This window comes from Leptopilina boulardi, unplaced genomic scaffold (genome assembly GCF_019393585.1).
Source record: "Leptopilina boulardi isolate dan_hultmark-lab unplaced genomic scaffold, ZJU_Lbou_2.1 LbouV2_327, whole genome shotgun sequence".
Classification (NCBI taxonomy): Eukaryota; Metazoa; Arthropoda; class Insecta; order Hymenoptera; family Figitidae; genus Leptopilina; species Leptopilina boulardi.
Genome location: NW_026137893.1, coordinates 3,225,570 through 3,252,346, shown reverse-complemented (window position 1 = coordinate 3,252,346; position 26,777 = coordinate 3,225,570). Strand labels below are relative to the sequence as shown.

Sequence of the window (26,777 nt, the reverse complement as noted above, 5' to 3'; positions counted from 1 at the left end):
AGTAATGTCTCTCTGAGATCGAGATTCAAACATACTATTAATTTTCAAATATACATAGTATTTCATTGCATTTACTACCGGAACATATATAAGTCCCGTGATGTTTCTCTCAACTTCACTGCAACGGATATTCGTTAAAACTAACAAACTTTTCCCTTGAACGAGCTTAATTTACAGTCGGCGCTTTTGGATCACCGAAAGGTAACTTCTGTTGCCTCTCGCACATTTGTTGGATGTACAACGGTTTAAAGCTCGCGGAATAGCAATAACAAAAGCAAGGGAAATAAGTTTCAATATATATATAGTACATTACCAACGTTACAGCCTGTAGATGATTTAAAAATTTTTTTTTTTATCAACTACTCAAAGTGATAAATTTTTTTTAATAATTACGTCAGCCTCTCACAGTCGAGGTCCTTCTAAATTAATTATCGCCTCATTGGACAGAAAGAACAGAAAAAAAAATTCTAGAGTGAGAACTTAATTTTTCGTGTTTCAAGGTGAAAAAAAATTTAATAAGGGATTTTACAACTATGCGCTAAATTAATTCGGAGAATATTTTTTTCTAAATTATATGGTTAAAATAAGCCCTGCCTTTTAGGAAATTATAAATTTTCTCATTTTTAAAATTTAGGAGATTGTAAAAAAGAGGAGAATTATGTTTTGATTTTGGTTTTGAAAGTGGGCTCGGTATATTCAGAGGGAACATAAATTTGTTTAGCATATGGTACACTTTATGGAACAATAATTATGTTAATCGAAAAATTTATTTAGTATTTATTATAGCTCAGATTTTTTACTAAAAAACCCTTTTTTGTACTGTTTGATCAGAAAAGTTAATTTGTATAAAATACTTCTGCTCTGATCAAACAGCAAACACAAAATGACGTTATGTCATGTCAGCTGTGCAGCGATTGCTACGCTCCTAGTGGATGTTGAGCGCACTAAAAGCATTATTCTTGGTCGGTAATCGAAATCCACTTACAATATGTAAAATTATTCTTAAAAAAAACTTCACTTTTACTTTACTGTCACTTTATTGTTACTTCACTTTTACTTCACTTACACTTTACTGTCACTTCACTGTCATCACAGTTCCACTTGAGCAATAGTAAAATAAAAAAACGAGCAATGTAAAAAATTTAAAGATAATAAAATCGAATATATGATTTTGTCTATTGAAATTTACAGTAACTATATTAGAAGAGACCCTTTTTGAAAGTATAGGGATTCGAGCTCGGTATATTCAGACAGAACATAAATTTCTTCAGCATATGGTACCCAAGCTTATGGAACAATATCCTTCGTGCTTCTCAAGCTTTACTGGTGCTTCTCGCTTGGGTAATTACAGTGATCCATAAACATTCGCCTCACGGCTCAATCTCACCGAAGACAGCGGACATTTACCAGCAGTAGCAGATGCTTCACTTCGACCATCTCCTCTAACAAATCATCCCCATTGTCATCTATATCTATATATATATATATATGTACGAATTTCTCTATCATATAAAACGAACAATTATATATTCTACCATTTTACGATTATGACGTTTCATCATCAGAATATTTGGACGATCATTAGTGACACAAATTAGTCGTAAATTCAATTTAAATACGTTCATCATTTATTTTAATTACATCATCATAATTATCAAAATTGGAATATTTTGCAACACTCTCTTTTGTAAGGATTATTAGATAAAAAGTATTATGTTAAATCCTTTTTCAAAATTTTTTTTTAAGGTATCAGTAATTTTTTCTTTTACTGTTTTTTTTTGTCTATCCGATTTTACTGTTTTCTAAGTCAATAAAATGGTATAACGGAAATGAGGGTTTGTTTCTCAAGATTTTGATCCAAGCTTTATATATGATAGCAAGAGAGCTTTTGTTTTTCATTGGATGGTAAAAGGAGAATCATAACTGAATTTCACTCTTTTTTTTTAAGGATTCTCCCGCTTCCAGGCTTCCGTGTTGCTCGTTACAGGATCTCTCTCAAGAGTTTATTTGTCTTCAGGAAGATCTTTTAGTAAAGAGAAATACAGCGACAGAGAAAGTGAGACAACCAAATAGCCGGAAGGGTTTATTGAATCTTGTGAGAAGCACGTGCACAAACCGATTTGTTCCAAGGATGAGAAGGAAACTCGTAAATGATTTGGAATGAAAATTATTTTTTTCCTTACAATTCGAAAAGTTAGATGATTTAGTTAAATTTTAGTTGAGAGAACTAATAATTTAGCAAAATTAACTAATAAAGATTGCATGAATATGCAAATTTTTTATTTTCTTAGCTTAGAAATTCACTCAAGAAAATTTATCTAAAGTTCGGTAGGTAAAGATTCGTAAAGATTCGGTAAAGATCGCGTTTATTTTTTTTCAAATTCTTGATTATATTAGCTCAGAAGTTCACCAAAGAATACTTATTTTAGGTTCAGTAGGTAAAAATATCCTACTGAACGTGTAAATTTACTTTTCAAATAAATAAGTAAATTTGTTAATTTGATTATAGCTCAGAAATTCACTCAAGAATTATCTAAAGTTCGATAGGTAAAATAAAAATTACTTAATTGTAAAAAAGAAATTTATTTTTAATATTTTTCGTTATTTTATATAAAAATTTTGTTCCTTTACGTCTTATTTTCGGAAAAACTGCACAAGTTCTTCATTTAACATTTTTGAATAATAATTAATATTTACTTACTAATATATTACTGCATTTAACAAAACTTTTCCACTGCTATCTGTCCATATGCCTTTTGACGCTAATGCATATTTTCTACTACAGCTAAATCATTTTTTTCTTCATGTACCTTTGCCTACAACAAATGTCGAAAATCTCGATGAAACTGTGGTCTTTGATTTAAATTTTGAATTCAAGGTATAGTTACCTCTCTTTCTCTTTCCATGAAGTGAAACTTGGCAAGTTGGTTTTGCAATGGGTGAGAGGAGCAGCTGTGCAATTAGTACAATTGTCAGGCAGGAGACAGTTTGTCTACTCGGCTTCTGGCTCGTCTCCTCTTATCTCAACACCCTACGGGGGTCTCTCTCTCTCTCTCTCTCTCTCTCTCTGTGTCTCCTTGCGTGGTAATCAGTAAAGCGTAAATCTACCCAGGGACGAGTTTGTTACCGCTCCCGCTAAACTACCTTTCCGCCGTCTGCTGCTACTGTTGGTCCGCGCTTTACGACGAAATTAAAATGCTTCACCTGCTTCTTTCACACGATAAGAGAGTACAATTGCTCTCATAGCTCGAGACATTTCTCATTTCACAAAACAAAAAAAAAACCTTTTGGGTTTACAAACCTTGTTAGGGATTTCCATTTTTTATATTCAGAACAATTGCAGCATTTTTGACAATTATTGATGCGGGATGAGAGATTTCCTAATCGTTGAGAGTTTTGAGTTCTCTCTCTCTCTCTCTCTTCAAAGTAATTTATGGATTCAGCGTAGGGAAGGAGAAAATACAAAGGGACTCTGAAGCGAACGACTCGAAGACAATGCAATTATTCGCAATTACTGCGTCCATCCGCGGCTCGTAAAATTATCCCTCCGTGTAGAGGAGGTACACACAACCCTCATAAACTACAAAAGATAACGAGGAAATAATTTTTTTTTTGCTCTAAAACTAAATGTTTTGAAAAAATTAATGTTTTAGATAAGTTTGGAAACTTGAAAAATCCGCTTAGGGTTCGCATCCTGTTGATATCCACTGGTTTCTCGTGGGTAGACAATTCGATTACCATCCCAGCTGGTTTTTCCCCAACATCCTCTTCTATATAGCGTTAAAGATTAACGGAGCTCGAGACCATATTCCAGTATCCCAGGGAGCTTGGGTGGGTGTATGTGTGAAAGCGACTGGTGAGTGTAACAAAGGAAAACCGGGCGTCGCTAGCAAAACTTAATTACATTCGGCTCGACCACGTACAAACCCAGTGTGTTCTTCTTCTACCACTCTAGATGCAGCAGCTTCATGGGATAGATGCGGGAACGGTTTAACTCAAAAACCTGCAGGGATGAATATATATATATATAGGTCTCGATAATTTTATAGACTCCCTTAATCCTCATGTTGGTTTTCGTGGTATACTTTGGACATAAATGTTTTAGTTCTCCCGATTACAAGTACAGTGACGAAAACATCGTCGACATATAATTCCATCCCTGAGACCAAATGAAAAATTAATATCAAAACTGCAACTTTCACGTTCCCAAGAGATAAAACCGACAAAATCCAGAGAGAAGAAAAATAATTTATTATACTCTTATCAAAATCCAATTTATTTAGTGGATATAGTAAAAAAATTAATTTAATTATTATTAAGAAATTGCAAAATTCTATTTTTATTGTATAAATACCACAAGAGTGAAAAGGGTTTGGCTAGTACCTAATCTAGTCACGTTTAGTAAGTGGTAAACTGAATAGCAGGAAAGCACGTAATGCTGACAATGTTCTAATTTAATCATACGCGCCAAGAGCTACCAAGATATAACCCCATCCTTTACCTAACTACTCTTGAACATCCAGTACCTAACCGTTTAGGACTTACTCTCCTGACATTTAGTCCACGACCAACATGACATGTCAGGGAGGATTTTGTACGTGCTGGAAATTCCACGTAATTCTATGTCTAACACCTCCCCCAACCCCCTTTTATCTCTCTTCCCATCACCAACGTGAAACGTCCGAAAGTTACGTTTCGACACCAAAATCCCATTCAAGATTTCTTAAATACTAAATTGTATAATCATATAGGAGAAATTAATCCTATTTCCCCATTAAAATCCATTCGAAAAGAAACTGGGTTTTTTATATATAAGAAAATAGAAAACTATTTTTATTTAAATATGATCATTAGTCAGTGTTCACTAACTACAAAAGTAACCCAAATGACGATATCTATACAGAGAGGGGAAAAAAAAAGTTTTTGTAAGAACCATATTTAATTGAATAGCAATTAGAGTTCCAGAAGAAATTCTTTTATATTAAAAATCCCTTAAAAATAAACCTCCGATCTTTGAAAAACTTTTCCCCGCATCAGAAATGAAAAGAAATGGAAAAGAAAGTCGTTTGGAGCGTCACTTAAAGCTTTTTCGGTTGCACGATTTGCCTGACTAATAAGAGATACTTCTCCGTCTGCTAGTGCTTCGTTTTCATCTTCTCAAAGAGCATCTAAACATGCATCCCTTTTCCTTTCTGCTCTTTTCTCTCTCTATTTCTCTTTCTCTTCCACTCATCTCTTCCGGCTTAACATTCGGAGAAATTACACCTTGAAACTTGCTGGAAATAGCGAACGATAATAATATGGCAATGTAGAACGCGAAATTCCACCCTCGAGGATAGAAGTCTTTACTGAAAGCGCGTTGGGATGAGAAATAGAGGATGGGTATAGCTTGCAGTATAAGGAGAGAGGGGGGGGGAAGGAGTAGATGAGAAGGAGTCTCCACTCAGCACACTCGTATTGTGTGTAAGGAATGCTGAAACTTCATTGGAGAGAAACTGCTAACTACAGATCGAGAACCATGCAGCGTCGTAATTTCCCCCCTCCTTTTCTTGCTTGTAAGGGACACGTTGTACTTGCACGTAGTGAGGCTTCGAATTTACCCATCCCTTCTCTCACCCCCCCCCTCCCGCCCCTATTTCTACATCAAGACAAAAGGCGGAGTCACACGGCTGAGAAATTTCACTCGGGAATGATAAGAACAGAACGCTGATTTCTTGTTGGGATTTGAAAAAAGTTACTTCAAAAAACGTTCCTTCATATTAAAGGAAGGAAAAAGAAGAAATATTTATTTTTCAGAATATCATTTTATAATTATTATTTTAAACGATTTTTATTTAATTATTAAACGTTAGTTTTATTTTTAATTAGTTTAGGTAATTAATTGCTAGTTATTTTTATCAATCCCAACTTTTACAAAAATCATTGGAAACTCTTTGAAAACTTTACCTCAATTAGTTTTTAGTGAGTTTCTAAATATATGATATTCTCAAAAATAAATATTTTTTTATTATGATAACCAAACAATTTACTTATTTTATGATAGCTCAGATTTTTTACTAAAAAACCTTTTTTGTTCTGTTCGATAAGACAAGTTAGTTTGTACAAAAATACACAAACATATGAAGAAATAATTATCTTAATCAAAAAATATATTTACTATTTATGATAGCTCAGATTTTTTACTAAAAAACCTTTTTTGTACTGTTCGATCAGAAAAGTTAATTCGAACAAAAATAAAACTGCTGTGATCAAACACCAAACACAAAATGACGTTATGTCATGTCAGCTGTAAAGCGATTGCTACGCTTCTAGTGGATGTTGAACACACTAAAATCATTATTATTATTCGGTAATCGAAATCCACTTACAATATGAAAAATAATTTAAAAAAAAATCATTTCGTGTAAAATTAAAATTCTTAATTAATTAAATTACAGAATACCACAACCAAATAATTTCTAAGTATTCAGGTAAGGAAAACTATTTCCAAAATGAAAAATTTCGACAAGAAATTGTCAACATATCGAAACCTCGCTTCTAAATATGATCACTGACCTAAAAACATCGTCTAAGTAAGAAAAACGTAAATGTGATGGAAGTACTAGGCAATTGGAATGCGACGAAAGAAAATGGAACGGTTTCATTTTACAGTGTCAGGCACTATACTTTTATTCCCTTCGTTTAAGACCTACATATCTTTTTTTTGGATAAAATAAACATTTGAGAATTTCTAGAGAAACCAATTTCTCAACGAAGAATTCTTTAAAAGTCAACAAATTTTTTTTTTTTTAATCAATTACAGATTATTTTTAATATAATTTCTACAATTATTTCTCTGAATTTATCACAGATTTTTTTACCACAAGAATTTTTTAAATAAAAAAAAAATATTTCGATTCTACAAGTTCTATAGTTTCTATAGTCTTTGTCAATTCCTAAAAGAGGATTCTTTTCATATACAAACTTTTTATTCTTCGTATTTTCTTCATTGTGATATTTCTCTTTTTTGCAAACACCAAAAAAAAAGATGAACCAACTGACAATGTTCTTTTTCTCTCTATTTTTCCAGCAACAACAGCAGCAAGCGCAACAGCAAGTTCAGCAACAACAGCAGGCGAATTCTCCCGGAAGCGGAAATGGAGGGAAAGGAAGCCCGTCATCTGGGAATTCATCGTCTCCCGGTACAGTGTCAGCATCAAACAAGTCCCAGACTGAACCAAAACCGGTTGAGTGCAATTTGTGTCATCGAAAATTCAAAAATATACCGGCTCTAAACGGTCACATGAGACTACATGGTGGCTACTTCAAAAAGGTAAAATTCGTTTTTTTGATTATAAAATATTCCGTTGCAAAAATGTGAGACAAAATTTTATTTCTTCTTTTTTTTGCGTAATATTGCAAAAGTTGGTAATTAGTAAATTAGTTAATTGGGACGTAGTAAACCGAGTTGTGGTTATAGTTAATAATTTCCCTAAATACGTCATTAAAGCTTAAAGTACTTCAGACTTTCTAATTCTCTCTCAATATTAAAGCTGCAATACAAGTGTGTTAATATGCAGAACTCGTGAAAATTCGAGCAAAAAGCTTATTATTAAGTCGTTGTATGTAAAATTAATTCTGGTTATAAAAATCGAATTCTCAAAATCGGGAACTTTTAATTGAGATTCCTATATATGATTATTTAGAACATTCCTCTATGCAAAGTAAATAGGACTCTTTTTAACAGTTACGAAAAAACTAAAAAAAAATACCAAACTATCAACAATTTTATTTTTGAAGATAGAAACTATTAAAAAAATCGATCTTATGTCAGTGTCACACTGGTTGAGCCCCTTATATAGGAAATAAACGACTTCTACATTCGAAAAGAGCAAATCAAAAGTAAAATTATGAGGAAGAAACTGAAATAAATTTTCGAATGAAAAAAAAAACTTCCACCTTCTACTCTTCATTTTAACGTTCTGGAAAACTTAACGAGGTCATAGTGTGTCTGAATGCAACTGTTAAATATAAAAAGGCGCAAAGATCAGCGATTTTCCAGGCAGACAATTCTGCTGGTTCAATGCTGATTAAAAATGTCTTAACGAAGGGACCAAGATAGAGAGGAGATGGAAAGAGAGAAAGAGGTATGCTACGACGTTTATAGAAAAAGTGCTGAAAGACTCGTTGGGAAAAGTTTCTTCTTTCATCTGATTTGTGCAGAGATGAAAGTTTTTCTCCAAGGAATTGGAAAAGGGTTTTCAGCGGCGTGGCGCGGTATATATGAAGAATATATACGAAATCGTGAGGTGACGGGAATAGAAGGGAGGAAAGATAAGGCGATCATCGAAACGAACACATTAATAAAATCATTTGCTTTTAGATTCTTTCTATCATCATCAAATTACAATATTTTTGCAAGAAAAATGCATATCCTACTGAACTTAATTTTTAAATGAATAAACGAATTTTAGATTTGATTAGCTCAGAAATTCATCTAAAATTCAGTAGGTAAAGATAAAAACGATCGCGTTTAGTTTTTTCAAATTCTTGATTATATTAGCTCAGAAGTTCACCAAGAAATACTTATTTTAGGTTCAGTAGGTAAAAATATCCTACCGAACGTGTAAATTTATTTTTCAAATAAATAAGCAATTTGTTCATTTGATTAGCTCAGAAATTCACCCAAGAAGCATTTTTAGTTTAAGTGCGTCCATGCCTTTTGACGCAAAGTAAAACTACTGGCAAATCCTTTGAAGGCTCCAAAAAAGGATGCTTCTTATCTCCGGATCAGTTATGGAACAAAATTGATCGTGGAACAAATATAACTCCAACCATTCCTTGTTTGAAAGAATTGTAACTGTAACAAAAAGATGAAATTAAATTATTGAAAATCTTTCAATGAGTCTTGGGGGGGATTTTCAAGGTTGCTGCTTAGACATTAAATATACATATACACCCAATGAACGTGGGAAGTGACAAGTGGAGTGTGAGAAATGAAATGTGGGATGTATATATATATATATATGAGAAGTGTAAAATCAATGCTCACCTATTAAGGGACCAATCAATATTCATAACGTGAATATGTCGCGTCAAAGAGCGAGTTCAATTTAGAACGTGATATATCGAAGTTTGACGTAGGAAATTGAGGTTCGCGAGTCATCCCAATGGTGAGAGGTAGGGGGGGGTACCAGTTTCGTGTACCATTAGTATTAGACAACGAACCTACGTATATGAAGCAAGTCCTGGCACGCAGTGAGAAGAGGGGGTTGGTTTTCGTTACTCCCTTACCCCTTCATCCCGCATCCAACGAGTATCACACACGCCAGAGATTCCATCAACGGATAATCGAATGGTGCCTCAATTAGCTTCGCTTAGTGATTAACTAACGGGCCGCTTATCTCCTACGTATCAATTAACTATCCTTCCTTCTAATTTAGAACGACTCGCTGATTTCAAGTCTTCATTTATTTATCCAATTCGTTATCTCCCCTCTCCCTATACGAAAATTAGTAAAAATTTATTTTTCCCTTTTTTAAAATTTTATTTTAATTTTGAAATTTCATTTCAGGATTCCGAGAATAAGAAAAGTGAGAAGAAAGAAGTTGTGGGACCACCACTTCAAACAGCGTCCGTCAGTGTACGAGCATTGATAGAGGAGAAAATTATTCAAAAACGAACAACAGGTGAGATTTTATTATTAATTTTGAAATTATGTGCGCTTAGTCGTGAACAAAACGTTATTTCCGTTAAATAATTCGTAGAAGAAGAAAAATATAAATTTTTATTCCACTTGAAAAGACTTTTTTTTTGTCATTTGTTGTTATATATGTATATATATGGTTTGGAAATTTTGCGGAGCTTTTGCAGAATTTTAGAAACGAAAAGCACTGGTGGAAGATTTGCAAAAGCCCAGAGGGGATGAAAATGGAGAACGAGTGAGGGAAAGAGAGAGAGAGAGTATCCTCGCATAAATCGTTAACGACGTGCACTTTGTTACAAAAGCGCTCGTGGCGCTCCCTCTCTTGCTTTGATTTATCACCGCTACGTGGACAATGCGAGAAATATTCTGGCATGCTCGACCCATAAATCATATTGGGAACGGCGATCGGCAGTCCATAGATGTGAGAGCATGGAATCATGTAGAGCACGCGAAAATACTCCCTCTCCGTATTTCCACTTTTTACCCCTTCAATAAAAAATAAAAGAAGAAGACACTATAAAATTGCAAAGTCACTTTTTTCACATTTAGGTTAATGAGTTAAGAAAAGTTTTCCTCAAAATTCTTTTTTTCATTTTGAAATAATTAATAAAAATCATGTTCTAAAAATTATTTCAATAAAAAAAATTTATCTATTGCGAAATATTTCTTCAGTCTCACTCACATTCATCTGAACTATATATACAATAAACAATCCTCTTTTATTTCGCATCTCAATTCTTCGACTGTGTCGTTAAAAAAAAGCGTCACCAGGAAAAATTGAAAATTGATTGCCACTACCAATTTATAGCCACAACAATCAATTTGTTTTCTTTGCGGCGAAACAAATTACAATTACCGAGGTACAAATTGCCCTTTTTTTTTTGCTCTCGAGTTATGAATACTGAATGTGCGAACACTCAAGTTTTTTCTAACGTTATTTTTCATTTCGAATAACTGAAAAGAAAATTGACTATTTGGAAAAATTAATGCAAATCTAATATTTAAGAAATTACGTTTTGATCAGTCGAGGAGAATATCCGTGAAAAAGAAAAAAATAGAGTAGAAACTTATTGTTAGTAGTGTCAGGGTTGAGTAGCCACACAATTACTGATACAATTAGGATATCACACACTTAACATTTTCCGCTAGTGACTAAATTTTGATTTAAAATCTATTCTGTAAATACACTAATCTCCCTCATGTGACAAATATTATTTTCATATTAATTAAATTGATAATTAGTTTTAATTAGTCACGTGTCTAAAATTGTGAAGCACTTCTATATTTCATTGAAAGTTATTCAATGTTTCAATTAGCTGAATCAAGTGTATTTGGGAGAGATTCAAAAAAGGCAAATAAGTTTAAGGTCAGTGAATTTTGTTTTTTCAATGAAAGATATATATATTCCGAACCCCACAAAAAGAAAAACTTCCTTTTCCTCTCGCATTTTCATATTCTCATTTCTATTTTTTATTTCCCTCTTCCAGACGCTCTGAAAAGAGAGAGAGAGAGATCCCTCCTAACTTTGCGCTCGTTGACGTTCTGATTGAAAAATGAATGAACCACTGCTCGTTAGTTCATGCGACCGTTCATCCGTTGTTCATTCGACTGCGTATCCAAGTATTTTCAGAACGAATCATTCGACTGAAAATTTCAAATCGCCCCTCGATTTCCTGTCGATTTAATCAGGCAGAGGCGTCCAACCGATACAAAATGCTCAATTGATAAAAAAAAAAAAAAAAGAGAAATATATTTCCAATTCTGAAATCTCCTCAAAGCGTTTGAAAGGAAAAAAAAGACATTGTGAAACTAAAAAGAGAGTCCTTGGTAGTATTTATAGAACAAATTTATAACTCCTAATTTTTTTTTCTTTCAGCATCAGATGCGAATGCAGCTCAAACGAGGTCAAATGCCGCAGCATTTAATAATCAAGATAATTCAACGTCACATGTGGGAAAAACAAATTTTGCTGTACCTGCTCCACCACCACTTGCAAGTGGTGAAAAAACACGACGACTATCCGATGGTGATCATTTTCGTCAACCTAATGTTACAATTACTGGACATGTTTCGGTACAAAAACAACTTCAAGAAGCACAAACACAAGCTCAAGCACAAGCACTTGCTGATTTAATTCTAAAGGTACAAATTATTTGAAATATTATTTTTAATAGATTACTAATATTTTAATTTACAAATCAGGGAACGACAAAAATGGCAGTAAAAAGAGCAACGTCCGATCCCGGTCAAAGAGTTCAGCTAACTTATCAATCGCCAGTTCAAGCAACAAATAATCAATCAACAAATCAAAATCAAACACAAATTCAACAGGGAGTTACGGATAATTTTGCAATGACCGGTGGTTATTCAGAAGATGGTGGTTACTTTAGTCCAAGTTTACAAGACGAGGTATTCCAACAAGTTACAGCCGTTCCCGACAGTGTATTACTACATGCAACACAACTGGACTCAATTCAGGTAAATTACCAATTCATTTTTTCTTTCAATAAAAAAAAAAAAAAAAAAAATTCCTTTAAAGTTACGAATGCAATTAAAGTTTCGTCCTGACTTCGACTTGAAAGAAATGAGAAGCAAGATTAATGAGATGGATTTTAATTTTTCTTTTTTCTTCCAAGTTTTTTTTAAAGCCGTACACGAAGTCAGATAAGAAAAAAGATCCCAGAACGAGAGAAAAGACATTTGCATGTTCCACTCGCATATTAAGACACGATATTCAAGATCCTTTGACACTCAAATTAGCCCCTCATCTCATTATGCATTCCGCATCGAGCGTTGGGAAACGTTTTAGTTTCAATTAAGGCGCGGACAGGAGAGCCAACGCTGAAGGAATCTAATAAAGGAAATTATCTGAATACTTGGCGTCGTAACAACTCTTCCTTCTTCCTTGGAAAAACCTGAATCCTCCTTCTATTTCCACTCACGGTTTTCAAAAGAGTCCTTCGAGAATTCCCTAGATTCTCCCTCCCCTTTTGTTTGTCTTCAAGTCCAGATTTCTACTTTGGAATTTGTTAAACTTTACTAAACTTCCGGGATCAAGTCTTTGAGAGATTTAGTTTTAGAGTTCTTAATCCTTTTAAGTTGCGAATAGAGACAAAGAGAAAGAGAGATATAAAGAAAGTGAGCTTTTGTAATTTCAAGTAATCAACTATTTTTGTTGCAGTTCCAAACAAGCGGCCTACTTCAGGAACAAGCTTCAAGTGAACAATTACAGGATATTGCACTTGAAGATCGTTTTACATCACAGCATACAGTGAATCCAGATCTTCAGGCATTAGTAAATTCTCCACTTCCTGATTCACTTGCTGAATTTAGTACTTATGGAGCACAATTCACTGAAAGTCCTCATACATTAGCGACACAATCTCCATTACCATCACCTTTAACAAGACACGATAGTCCTAGTTTTACTTATCCAACACCACCTGCAAGTCAGGAGGGTCTTTTATCAGGAACATTACCACTTTTAAGTCCACAAGAAGATCCAGAAGCTGTACGTCCTGTATCATCACCTCTTTCAGCTGCTTTTTACACTACAACAATGTCTTCCGCCGAAGCAGTTGAGGAAGCACTCAGTGAAGTTCTTCCCGGTGAATCGGAAGCTGATGCCAATCTTTATGGTTCAGGTTCACCAAATCCACATTCACCACTACCAAGTCCTCCACCTTCATCAGTCTCCTCACCAGGACCTGGAAATTTTACTTCCAATTTTCCCGTATCGCCACATCATTTACAAAATCAAATGATGCCCAATTCTGAGGATCCACTATTATCATCAAGCCCAAAAGATTTCACCGGTCGTAGGAAAGTTGAATTTCAATCCTATAAACTTATAACAAGTCAAAATCTCATGGATTTTGGATTGGGAAATGGAAGTCTCGCTGGTATTGTCGTTGACAATAATGGTGAATTTAAACTCATTCAAACGGCTGGTTTACAAAAAGCAAATGTATTCGTTCAAGCTGGTGCTTTAAGTCCAGCTTTAACATTTAGAAAAGAAATTAGACCCGCAAATCAAAAAATTGAACAAAATTCAATGAACATTGGTAATACGGGATTAAGTAATCAATTTCAAGGACAAATACTTCAGCAGGCAATAAATCCAGCTAAATTTTTGATTCATTCAAATCAAAAAAGTTTGAAGCATAAACCTTCTAATTTACCAATTCCAGTTGAACAGATTAAAGAAGAATTTGATGAAGATGTATTTCTTAGTCCAAGTAGTGTTTCGACTGAAAGTCCAGCGAGACATTGTAGAAAGAGGCCAAGACTTGATAGTCAAGGATTGAATAGTTCGCATTCCTATCCATCGCGTTTGCGTAGAGCCTGTGATCGTCATTGGGATAGTAGCTATACACCGCCACCAATTTTAAATCCCTCAAGATCTGGACCAGGATTGTACGCAAGACTACATCAATATGAGAGGGATTCGGATTTTAGTTCTGATGATTCTCAAGGAAATGATGGTCCACCGCCTAGAATTAATATTGGAACACGATATCAAGCAACAATTCCAGCTGTGGGTTGTGAGGGCGATAAAGGAAGAGGCGTTCCAGAAGCTGATCATCTACTATGGGATCCTGGCATAAATAGTATACTCACTGAAAATGAATGTAAGTATCGTAAATTTTTTTTTCTCTTTGTCTTTCACGAAATTTTGCTTCAGAATTTAATTATTTGTATTTTGCATTTTTCAGTGGAGATGTATCTTCAGTTCGCTTGTTGCGCAGCTGTACCGGGCGGCGGGAGAAACAAGGAATATGCCCTCCATCTTCTACACATGTGCAGAGGAAATATTCGCGTAAGGGATTTTTTTTTTAATTTACGCAAATTTAGGTTTATAAGGGTTTGTCCTCACTACAAATTTTAAATTTTGCAGTGTTAAGGGAAAATTTGGAAAGACGTGGAAAGGGCGGGGGGATATATTGCTATTGGGTTTTCTAAAAGAAAAAGTAATAATTAGAAAGAAAAATAGAGAAAAACTCATTAGTACTTTCTTTCTATTGGGCTTCATTGACCCAGCCCTTAAGTTAGGTTGAAACTACGGGTTGTACTTTAAGGACACAGATTTCAAGAAAGTAGGGATAAAATCTTAAAGAAGGGGACATTATTCTGTATTTTGCATTATTTTACAATTTAGCTAATTTTGTTATAATGAATAAAAGTAGTTTTATTATTTTATACGAATCATCTGCGACATTAAATGGTTCGTCATTTTCGGAATTTTTTGTCTCGTAAGAGTTATGACGTAAGGTGGACATTAATTAAATTAATTTTTTGCTTATAAAAAGCTAGCACAGTATTTAACCTAATGGTGAGAATCTCACCACTAAATTCTTAAAATCCACTTCCTGGAGATTGACAGGTTTCTTCTTTAGTGAATCTTTTTACCAATTGTATGATGATAATAAATCCGGTAAATCCATGGTAAACACTGAAACAGAAAAAAAATTTAATTTAATTTTTATTTATTTAATATTATATTCAAGATATTGTGAAAAATAAAAAAAAAGATTACAACATAATTATTTACATTTTACATTTGAAAAAAGTTTTTCGAGGTGGTTTATATCAATAGTTAAGTGTTAGAATCCAAATAAATATTTTCCATCTTTTTTCCTTCCTTTTCGATTCTTTTTTTTTCCTAGAGACAAAAGTGACTGATGATTTATCTTAAGATTCTATTATTTATTAATTTTGAAATAGGAGGCGATGCTAAAGCTGATGAGACCAACATCATCATTACCAGCCGAACATCCTCTACTTAGTTACGTGTGTCACGAATCTGATCGTTGGACACCCCATGAAATGGATATGTTTTATCAAGGCCTGTTAAAGTACAACAAGGACTTCTTCGGAATTTCACGCGATATTGGAAGTAAGTCCGCGAAACAATGCGTGCAATTCTACTACCTCTGGAAAAGACTCTGTCCCGAAGAATACAAAAGGCTTAGGGCACGTCATGGTAAACCAAAGATCAAAATCGAAATCAAAGATAAAGACTTTAAAGACACGAAGGAGCTTCGCGATGCCATTGCATCAGTCACAGAAATGGACTTTAGTGAAGAAAAATCCATTCTTCATCGAACCTTGGTAAAAAAAAAAAATTTTTACATATTTAGAAAATTATTTTCAAACACACAAATAAATGTGAAAATATTTCAGTTACAGACAAACGAAAGGGAAAGTTCAGCGACCCTAACAACAAGTGATGGTGAATTAAGGTTATTCGCCTACGATTGTCCCGAGGTGAGTTTTTTCATATTTTTAAATGTGTAGTTTTTGAAACTAAAAATTGAAAAAATTAAAAAGAATAAATAAATAACAAGCTTTATTAACTTTTCTTCATTCTACAAATTGTAACTCTCACTATACACGATGTTACATGTGAACTAATATATAATTAAATGTCGCATGTCTCGTTTATATTGTAATTTTGCTTTATTAATATTTCTTTTGATTCGAGTCGTATTTTTTTTTTTTAATTTTTTTTTCTATTTTACTGCGTGCCTTGTTAAATTTGTGTTTAATTAAGACACATTGATTGTGTCGTTGACATTGTTTGTTTGTGTTGTCGTTTATTTTGGCTTTGTGTTTTCTTTGTGTTGTCAGAGCTTTAGCGGAAGTGTAACAGTAATGATGCAGGCCGGAAGCACCCAAACCGCCAAAGTCGGCAAAACTTGCCACGCCACAGTCAACACCAACTCACAAACTCACACTAGTTCTGAGCAACATCTACCCGTGCCCACCCCACTTCACTACCCCTGCAAGATTTGCGGGAAGTAAGTCTCTAATCTCTCTCTCTCTCTCTCTAAGTCAACGATCATATTATTATTTTTTTCGTGTTACTCATTTAACGGTGGTAAAATCAATGACAAAAAGGGTACAAATCATTTTGTTTTAATTTAATTTTGTTTCATATATAGATTAAATCTTCCTCACTCTTAGACGTTTTCTAATTTTTGTTTATGGAGAAACCAGTAAGAAGCAAAAAATTAAAATGTTATTGAAAATAATATTGTATTGAGCTAATTTTAAATTACTCCGAATACAAAAAAAATTGGACAGAAATGTTTTTAATTTCTCCCTTCTTACTGCGAATTAATTCATACAAAAATACACAAACTTGTACAATAATTAGGATAATCAAAAAATTTACTTATTTCTAATAGCTCAGATTTTTTACTAAAAAACCAATTTTTTTTAGCAATATTCTTGCCTAAATCTCGAATATTAAATTAAAGCATTGAGAATATAAAAATCCTAACCTAACCTTAATAAAAATAGAAACCATGTGTGTGAAAGAGATAGTGATATCTGTTCATTTCTCTCACTCATATGCGGTTACGTTTTTACGTTAACATTGAACTTACAATGACAAAAAATAAATTGAGTGAGAAAGATATAACCTTATTGTCACATTGAAAAATAAAGACGAATATACAATTAAAGCCTTGTAGACAACAATTTATCACGTATAAAAACTACTCTAACTTTTATAATACTGAAACTTTTGAAAAAATTTTTAACACAGATTTATCACAGCGTATAACTGAAATAATGACATTGATTTTTTTATTATTTTTGATGTTAAAACAATATTGCAAGCGAAGAAATTTTTTTTTTGAAAAATATTCACATTTTATTTTAGATAATTGGAAAAAAAAATTGATTGCAGTACAGGACAAAAAATCGTCAAGTGAAACTCGTTTGCGAAGCCATTTTTTTTTTATTTATTTTGTACTTCAAATAGAAATTTAAAATGTTATTCAGATTATCTTTTTAATTATAATTTTTTAATTTCAAAAATACTTGAGTTTTTTTTCGAAATCTCTAATTTTAGGTTATGTTTCCTCTTTGCGAACGAGTTTCACTACACGCGGGCCTTAATATTGAGAGAGGTTAAAAAAAATACAAAATTAGACAAGCCCTAATAAGTTTGCGAACGTGACATATATGAGGTGGAAAAAGACTTTTATTTTTCATCTCATGTAGCATGTTCGCAAATGCTCGAATCAGTTGTAAAGCAGGGTTGGGTAACGAAGATCCATTTGTTTTTGATTCGTTCGTAATATTTTCGGTAATATTACGAGCCAATTAGAAACATCGCATACTTACCTAACCTCACTTTCTCTTTCTCAATAATATCCTCGTCGATTTTTTTTTTACCCTGTACACCAATTGATTTTCTCTTTGGCTATTTTTTTCAAATTTTATTTTGCATATAAATTTTTTAAATTCATAAAAAAAAGAATGTTTTATATCGCTAAACTTTATCTCCCAATAGAAAACTCCTCTACTAATATTTATATTCTAAACTAATGCTCGTTACTCTATAAAATTTAGCATCTGTGCTTTTTCGTAATTAGTTTTAATGTTTATTTGATGTTATTTTGATGTTGTTAACTATAAATATTATCACAGTATTGTGAAACTTATTTAATAACCCATTGTCAAGAGTGCTATTAATACTGAAGTGAAACAGCTTTTTTTTTTGTTTGTTAATACAATTTTTTTTTCCAAATAAAACGGGGAGTAAAAATTGAATATTGTGGAAGTAACCTGACAAATGATTATAGATAATGAATAATTGATAGTTTCTGATTGGCTCGCAATATTACTGGAAATATTACGAACGAATCAGAAACGGATGATTCTTCGTTACCCAACCCTGCTTTATTTCTCGGTAACTTTTCAAGCTGCTTCTACAATAACTTTTCAACTCTATACAAAACGGATGAAAAAAAGTTGTAGAAGTAGCTTTAAATGTTCCGAAAATGCTCCATTGAGTTAAAATTTAAGGCTGTTCTACAATACTTTCTTTAGATCGGAAATTTTATTATTAAATAAATTATTAAACTAAATTTTTTTTCTATTTTTTCTTTTTCTAGAGTTTTCAACAAGGTGAAAAGCAGAAGTGCCCACATGAAGTCACATCGGCCGCTGCCCTGTCCCGATTCAACGGTTCAGGAATCTAAAAGGCCAACTTCAAATCATCATAATACTCAAAATTCTCAAAATGTGCAGGGCTTGCAGCAGCAGCAGCATCAGCAGAATTTGCATCAGCAAACCCAGGGCAATTCCCTACCTCAAAACTTCAATGGCTGCGAAAGCAGTATTCAAAACTCGACTCAATTATGGCACAATCCCACGAGACTCAGGCCTCCATAGTCCAAGACTTTAGGCCCAATGGAACTTATGTTACCTTTAAAGCAGGCTGTTATGATAAGGTAGAAACGACGAGGATTTTTTTGTAAATCGCCACCGTGTTTCTACTTTACGCCCCTCACCCCAAAACGGGACATAAACCTTCCACAAAAAAAAAAACTTGTGCCAATCAAAAAAAAAAAAACTCATTCACGAAAGACACATAGATAAAAAGAAAAACTAAAAAACTAATAATTTCATAAGTATTTAAGAAAAATCTTTAAAAGTAGAAAAAAAAGGGAGAGCGCAAAATTCGAAGAGATTCCTGTTTGGCGCGTAAACAGGGTATGGCGTTCTGGTCATTTTGAAAATTATTTTAAAAAAATGAAACAGGCGACTTTGAGGTCACCTTGAAGGCACATCGAGTTTCAAATGGCCTAAGGAACAAGATCAAACAAAAAAAAAAAAGAAAAAGAAGCGCGACGAGTCTAGCATGTTTCAATTGTTCCGCATGATTGTTGAAAATCGCGCGCATATTGTCTTTAAGTCCTCTATAGCATGTGAGATCATCTCAGAATGTGCCACAAAGATAATTACTCTGTTACCTGTTACGTCTTTATCGTTCTTTCGACTTTTATTCATTCTTTATACACTTTCATAATATATTTTTCTTTCAAACTTTTAGCGAGAATACTAAATATATTAATATTATTCGATTTCTATCTTTGAAACCAAATTTGGATTAGAATAAATTTTAAAAAAACACGAGATAATTCAAGAATTTCAATATCCAATTTTTAATTTACAATTCCGAAATTATATTGAAATTAATTGAATGCAGTTTTTTTTTTTAATGGATAGTTACCCCACGCGTTCGCTAGGTGGCTCTGGTTTAGTTACGGCCCTCACTGTTTACGTTAGACATATTTATTATAGCTCAGAATTTCACTCAAGAAAACTTGTTTAAAATTCGGTGGAAAATTTCAGCTTCGACCTGAAAAAAAATTTTCCACAAAATTAAAAACACTGATAAAAAAAGGACATTGAAAGGAAAAAAAAAATTTCATCTACATCTCCGAATATAATGCTAAAGTTATCAAAGTTTACGTCAACGAAATAAGAAACAAATTAAATTCTATCATTAACGTCTTCCCCTCCTCGGTTGGAGTTAAAAAAAAATTTTTTTTTAAATCTATTAGAAAAATAAAATTCTTTTTCTTATTTACGTCAACATTGCTAACTTTAGCTTTTTTTTTGGTATTTTTGGATATAAATCGAATATATATATATATATAATAAATCGCTAATAGCTTTGATACTTGTTGCACGTTTTATGTGAAAAAATACGTTATTTAGATATCTAGACTATATATATAAAACATATATAGTTAGAAAACGCGGCAAATTTGTTGTGATCGTCCTAAGATAATTTTTTTTTTTTTTAAAAACCTCTTTAACATCTGAGGATATTTCACGAATATTAAACAAAACAAAAAAAAAAAAAAAAAACTTTGTATATGTGCATAGATAAATGGATGTATTTTAAAAATTATGTATATCTTTAGGCGATGATTTTTCTAAGAAACAAATACGCAAGAAATAAAAAAAAGAGAAAAATAAATTCGTTGTTCAAGTTTCACGGACGAATCAAAACGATGATGCGAGCTAGATAATTATCTCAATATTATATTAAAGAAAATACACACAAAAAAATGAAAAAAAAACAAAAAAAAAAAATACTCGGTTTTAAGGAGAACTTATTCAAAAATCACTACGTGTACATAATACGTGTACATGCCTGTACATATGAATGTCTATACGTACAACTAAAAAAAAAAAAAAGTGGATTTTAAATGCTAATTAGATAGAAATATAGATTTGTTGTAGAATGGATCTATATAAATATATATATACATTTATTATATATTAATAGGTATATATACACATTGCTTGGTTTTTTCTACCTTACTAGGAGTCTACGTGGTGAGACTCTTGCAAAAACAATAATAATAATAATAATAATAATAATAATAATAATAATAAAAATAAATCCACTCTTCTCTATATATATTTATATAATATTTAATTCGTCTTCTAACTTTTGTAATTTAAAAAAAAAAATTTCTAAATCTAAACATTTTTTGCAATCCTTTTATAATTTGTTTATAAGGTTATAGAATTTTTTGTCCATTAAAAATTATTCCTGTATTTCATAAAATAATTCATTTTTCTTATAATATACTCTAAATCACTGAATTTAAATGTGATTGCAATATATTTAGGGGAAAAAAAAGTTTTGGGAGTTGACGAAATAAATAATTACAGGAATTTGTATAGGTTATGTAGAATCTTTTTATATAAAATTCTATTTATTTTAGTGTTTAAATTAATTTCTAAGTATTTAAATCGAATTTATTATTAATTTAGGTTTAATTAATTCACTTAATATTAAACAATTTTAAACATTTTAATTCCTTTTTTTTTTTTAATTAAACAATTTTTATTTTAAATACATTAAAATTTTACTTCATTTAAATTCTTTTCTTCAAATTATATTTATGTAATAATTATTATTTTTTATAATTATCAAAATTGTTTATTTAGATAAATTTTTTAATATTTAATTACTTTAATGATAGGAAATTATTGGAGACTTCTTTGAAAAATTAAGGTCCTGTCTACAATATAGGCTTTTTTATGTCATATAACATAAAAAAAGTCTATTGTGAACACAGCTTAATTTAATATGAACTTTATCATATATCTGTCCTTCTCCCTCTCATTATAGTTTGAGAAACTCGAACCAGGGTTCGGAAGGTAAAAAACTTAATCCCCCACTGTTCAGGCCGAATATACAATTCCAAAAAAACCAACACCGTTTCTGCAATTTAATAAATTACACAATCGACAATTCCCAATACTTTTTTTTTTACAACAAATACTGTTTATATATTTTTTCATTGAAAATTTCATATGACAATATTCCTCTATTTTCAAATTAGCTGAAGATATCAATATTTTTATAAGAGTCTTTTGCATACTAGAAATGATAAAAATTTTTATAACCTTAAAACATACAAAAAAAAAATAAATAAAATAAAGGTTGTGATAAAATCCTATATTATTATTATAATTATTTTAAATTATTTATTTTAAGATTTGATTTTGTAATTTAAAATATTATAACTAGTTAATAATTTTTAAATCTGCGGCTCAATAATAAGAGTGTAAATTGATATCAAAAAAAAAAAGTTTTCTTAATATATTTATTAAAGAAAACTCTAAATTGTTATTCAAGAGATTTACCAATCGTAGACACTGCGTAATTTTACCATGAAGATATTGTTATTCATTGTTACTGCTCTCCTTTTTATCGACTTTTGCCATATTGAAATAAATCACGCTATATACATTTTAACTTTCTAACTTTTTCTCTAAAAAAAAAAAAATAATATATATATAAATATATATATATATATAAGCGACGAGTGAAAAAATGACGCTCAAAGTTAAATCTTTTTATTATACATAGGTGACATTTTTTTTTTAAATTATCATTTTTGTATAACAATCCGAAGGATATGTCGAACGTCGATGATTTCTGCGAATGAGCTTTTTAAGTTTTTATGATTATACCAAAAAAAAAATAATTTTTTTCTCCTATTTCTATACTAGTCTTGTATTTCCTCTTTTATCGATACATATATGTATATAATAGAGCAAAATCTAAATTTGAAAAATAAAATCAAAATGTCCGGCCACAAATTTTAAATTAATTTTTTTTTTTTTTTCTTTCAAAAAACGGGTCTCTCTCAAATTGACACTAGAAGTGAAATTAATGTCTCAAAAATAATTTCCGCCTAAAATAAAAGAATTTATTTCACTTCTTAGATGGGGGAAGAATTTTTTTTTTTTTTCTAAGAGCTGACGTGAGAAACGATTCAACAGTCTCCAGCGCTAAAAAAAAATCTTATATATAGTGTTCTGTAATAAAAAAAAAAAATAATATAAGAATCTGCGAAATGTTTCGAGTTTTTATAATTACTATTAATTTGTTTCTAGAGATTAATAAAAAATAAAAAAAAAAAAAAAAAAAAAACTTGTTATATACTAATTCCGTGAGATAAGGCTCTCGGAGATAGGAATGCAACAAAATTAGCAGACATATCATTTAAGACAATACACTTGTTACGGAAACTAAGTTTCTACTGAATATAATTATTATCAATATAACTCTAATTCTTAAAAAAAAATAAACTCTTAACAATATTGTAGATAAGTAAAAAAAAAAAATCGGCTCCCATCGAATCCAGAAGTGCTTGAAATTCAATCGCTCCTTGCCAATGACTGAACAATTCTTGTCGATTCTTTCATTTATTTATTTATTTTATTTTTTTTTTCATCGACAAGATATGACACACAGGCGGGGAGCACTTCCGGTGCTCTCAATTTAAAAAAAAAAAAAAAAAAAAAAAATGCATTCTGGGTTGTGCGAGCGATTGCATGCGCTGGAGGCTGTCGCTTATAGAAATGTGGAGATGAAAAAAAAAAAAAAAAAAAATCTTGTGAAAGATATATTAAAACGAAGCAATGAAACCGTAACGAAGACACGCATGAATTGTACAAACAAGTCCCTCCACGTCACAAAAAAAAAACAAAAAAAATTAATGATATATATATACATATAAATATATATATGGAGAATATATATATATATTATATATTTAAACAAAAAAAAAATGGTAAATATGTGATGTATTTAAATGGTATGTGGTTTATATGGTATTTCGTATTTGTACATAGGCGGACCCGTGCCATCAACTAGTGAGTTGTACCGATAATTTTATTCTATAATTTTATTATTATAAAATTATTTTACAAATAAAATGTTTTTACATCAAGTTATTAAAGTTTGTTGCAATATACACTGCAAAAAAAAAAATTTTGTCCATTTTAAAACTGTTTTAAATGATTTTTTTCTAAACAGCGGGAAAAAAGTAATTATTTTTGACCCGAGGGACAAAATAACTGTTCCTTTCAATTCTAGAATGTTAGTCTCACAAAGAGAGTTACTTAAATTCTTATCGAATAGCAGCAGTCATATCTTTTTGTCACTGTTATTATTATTATTATTATTATTATTATTATTATTATTATTATTATTATTATTATTATTATTATTATTATTATTATTATTAATATTATTATTTATCATTATTATATTACTATTATTATTATTACTAATATTAAATTATTATTATTATTATTATTTATAAATTATTATTAATATTTATCATAATTACGTTACTATTATTATTATTATTATTATGAGATATTGAGACACTAGTTTTTGCAGTGTAAATTTAATATATTTTCAAAAATATTTTGAAATTTTTTTTTTTTTTTAAACTTGTCAAAAGAGACATATAAATAAATATATATTGGTACAACTCTATAAAGAAAGTGTAGCGTGGTTATTATACACCTGAGGAATGTGCTCAAAATACTGTATTAAAGAGAAAAAAAAAAAAGTCTACTAAAGGAATCATCAACGTTTTGAATGCAAAATTACTCTTTATAAAACGAATGAAAGAATTATTATGAATTATTCAAATATTGTATAATTAACTATCATCATCCTCTCTTATCTAATACCTATATACTTTTAATGTCTAATCTCTCTTTACAATCCAGCATGACACTTTATACTCTTTCTATTTGATGTTATGCGAAATTCTCTATTAACTTTTTACTACTTAAAAAAAAAAAGAAAAAATTATTATTAATAGCGCAATGTCAATGTTATTATCATCTCTCTGTGTCAGCTCTAAATCAGTTAACGTTCGTTTTAGCACTAAATCAAAAAAAAAAATAATAATAATAATAACAAAATACAAACGTTGTTAAAAATATAATACGTAAACATATTTTTTAATCCTTTTTTCTTTAAAAAAAAAAAAAAATAATTGTTATAACGATCTCTGAAACTAGCCAGTCTGATGATTAATCGATTATAATAACGAAAGCGCCTCTATGATCATTTGGAGGAACTAGAAAACACTTTTATTTAATAAAAACTTATTTGATTTTACTTTTAACTAGAAAAATTATTTTGTAATTTTTATTAAAAATTACTAATAAATTCTATACGTTAAATTATATATATCAATGAAAATAATTTAATTAAAATTATAAAGAAAAATATGTTTTAAATAACAGGAATTTATTACCAAAAAAAGCATATAAATAATTCTTGAAGAATTTTTTTTATTAGTAACAATAATAAATATTACTTTACAATTTGAAAAAAACGAGATGGCTATACATTTGTCTGCTCAACTAGATTTTATCTTAAAAAAAAATGTTCGTATACAATTTAGATCCTATTTCTAATCAAAATATCTAATTATCTTGCTCAAAAAAAAAAAAAAAAACGAGAATCTGCTAAGTCTATTTAATGAACTTTCATCCTAATCTAATGAAATCGCTCAAAAAATAATAAAAAAAAAAAAAATTGATGTCATAAGCAAATATGGACAATACACAGCGACTTTGCTATTTTGTTAACCTTCATGTTCTGATCTAGAGTTGATATAGAGTATTTGCTACTATACTTTTTAAACTTAAGATTCACACGTCACAATCAAGCTCTACATCTCTCAGAATTTTTTGTTTCTTTTTTTTCACAAATTCAAATGTGGCCTAAATATATTTTTTTTTTCAAAATAAATATCATTTTTCTCTGAAAGTAGATTGTAAAGCTTGATTTTAATCGAAGAGTCAATTTCAAAAGATGTGGTAGAGTTGCCAATTCTTTTAAGAAAAAGAAAAAGAAAAAAAAAAAAACTAGAAAATTATTTCAACGACATGTCAACGACTATTTTGGAGGCCACAAAAACCCCAAGAGAGCTACTCAACCACATCAGGTCCGATTTTTTTTTTTTTTTTTTTTGTTTCCTTTCCAAGAATCTTGTAGGGAAGAAAAAGGACCTTTGGGGGAGTCACTTTAAAAAAAAGAAACCATTGCAATTTTGTAAATATTTAAGTGTAATTTAATAAAAGAATGTTAAACTGTGAATTCAGCATTATGGTTTCAACCAGATTCGATAAATTAAAACGATACATCGATCGAGATTTGGAGCTAGCGCCATCTGCGAGAAATTAGTTGAACTATAAACCACTTTTAGAAAAAGAAACCGTTCTAAGGGATAATTATTTTTTTTTTCTAATCTTCGGAGAAATAATTAAATAATTACACTTAAATAATTACACATATTGATGACAATTTTTTGAAAAAAAAGAGAGAGAGAGAGAGAAAGAGAGAAAAAAAAACATAAATCTGTGTTTTCGTTTCCGGTAAAGCGATCCGGATTAATGCGAATAACCGCACATCAGTATTATGTTAAAAAGCGATATTATACATTGTATTAGTGACTATATTATACTATATTGCGTATACATACCACTTTATTTAATATATACAAAAAAATATTGACTATAAAATGCGATATTATGATTATTACACATATAGCGGACGATAAGAGTATAATGTATAACTGAATATGTACAGAGGTTATAAACAAAAAAATTCCGCTATAGAAAATTGCGTGATTTTTCGACTGGCAAATTGCAAAGACAAAAAAAAAAGAATGGTTGGAAGGGGAAAAAATGGTTGGATATTAATCGCTAACATAATCTCGATGTTAAAAAATAATAATAATTATTACACTTTCTTCTGTCCGTGAAAGTTGAGAATTTTTTTTTTTTTTTTTCGTTTTCAGTCACCTGCTAATAATTTTATAATAATGGAAAATTTCGTACAAAATCAAATTCAAATAAAATCAAAAAATCAATATAATCAAATGAATATTAAATTCTATTTTTAGTTCCTAAAAAAAAAAAAATTTCAAATTATTAAAAAAAAAAG

The 26,777-nt window shown here is 30.7% G+C and overlaps 1 protein-coding gene across 3 annotated transcripts in view; it reads left to right on the top strand.

Annotated features, from left to right (window-relative positions):
- Window positions 1–26,046, top strand: part of LOC127284870 (uncharacterized) — a 431,539-nt gene extending 405,493 nt beyond the window's left edge. For all 3 annotated transcript variants that reach the window (XM_051310567.1, XM_051310568.1, XM_051310569.1), the window contains 10 exons: window positions 7,070–7,312; window positions 9,554–9,668; window positions 11,562–11,827; window positions 11,888–12,163; window positions 12,867–14,316; window positions 14,401–14,504; window positions 15,410–15,796; window positions 15,869–15,952; window positions 16,316–16,485; window positions 18,595–26,046. In XM_051310567.1, the coding sequence (XP_051166524.1) occupies window positions 7,070–7,312; window positions 9,554–9,668; window positions 11,562–11,827; window positions 11,888–12,163; window positions 12,867–14,316; window positions 14,401–14,504; window positions 15,410–15,796; window positions 15,869–15,952; window positions 16,316–16,485; window positions 18,595–18,874 (3,375 nt within the window). In that variant the 3' untranslated portion in view covers window positions 18,875–26,046. The remainder of the gene's footprint in view (window positions 1–7,069; window positions 7,313–9,553; window positions 9,669–11,561; window positions 11,828–11,887; window positions 12,164–12,866; window positions 14,317–14,400; window positions 14,505–15,409; window positions 15,797–15,868; window positions 15,953–16,315; window positions 16,486–18,594) is intronic.
- Window positions 26,047–26,777: the final 731 nt, after the last annotated feature.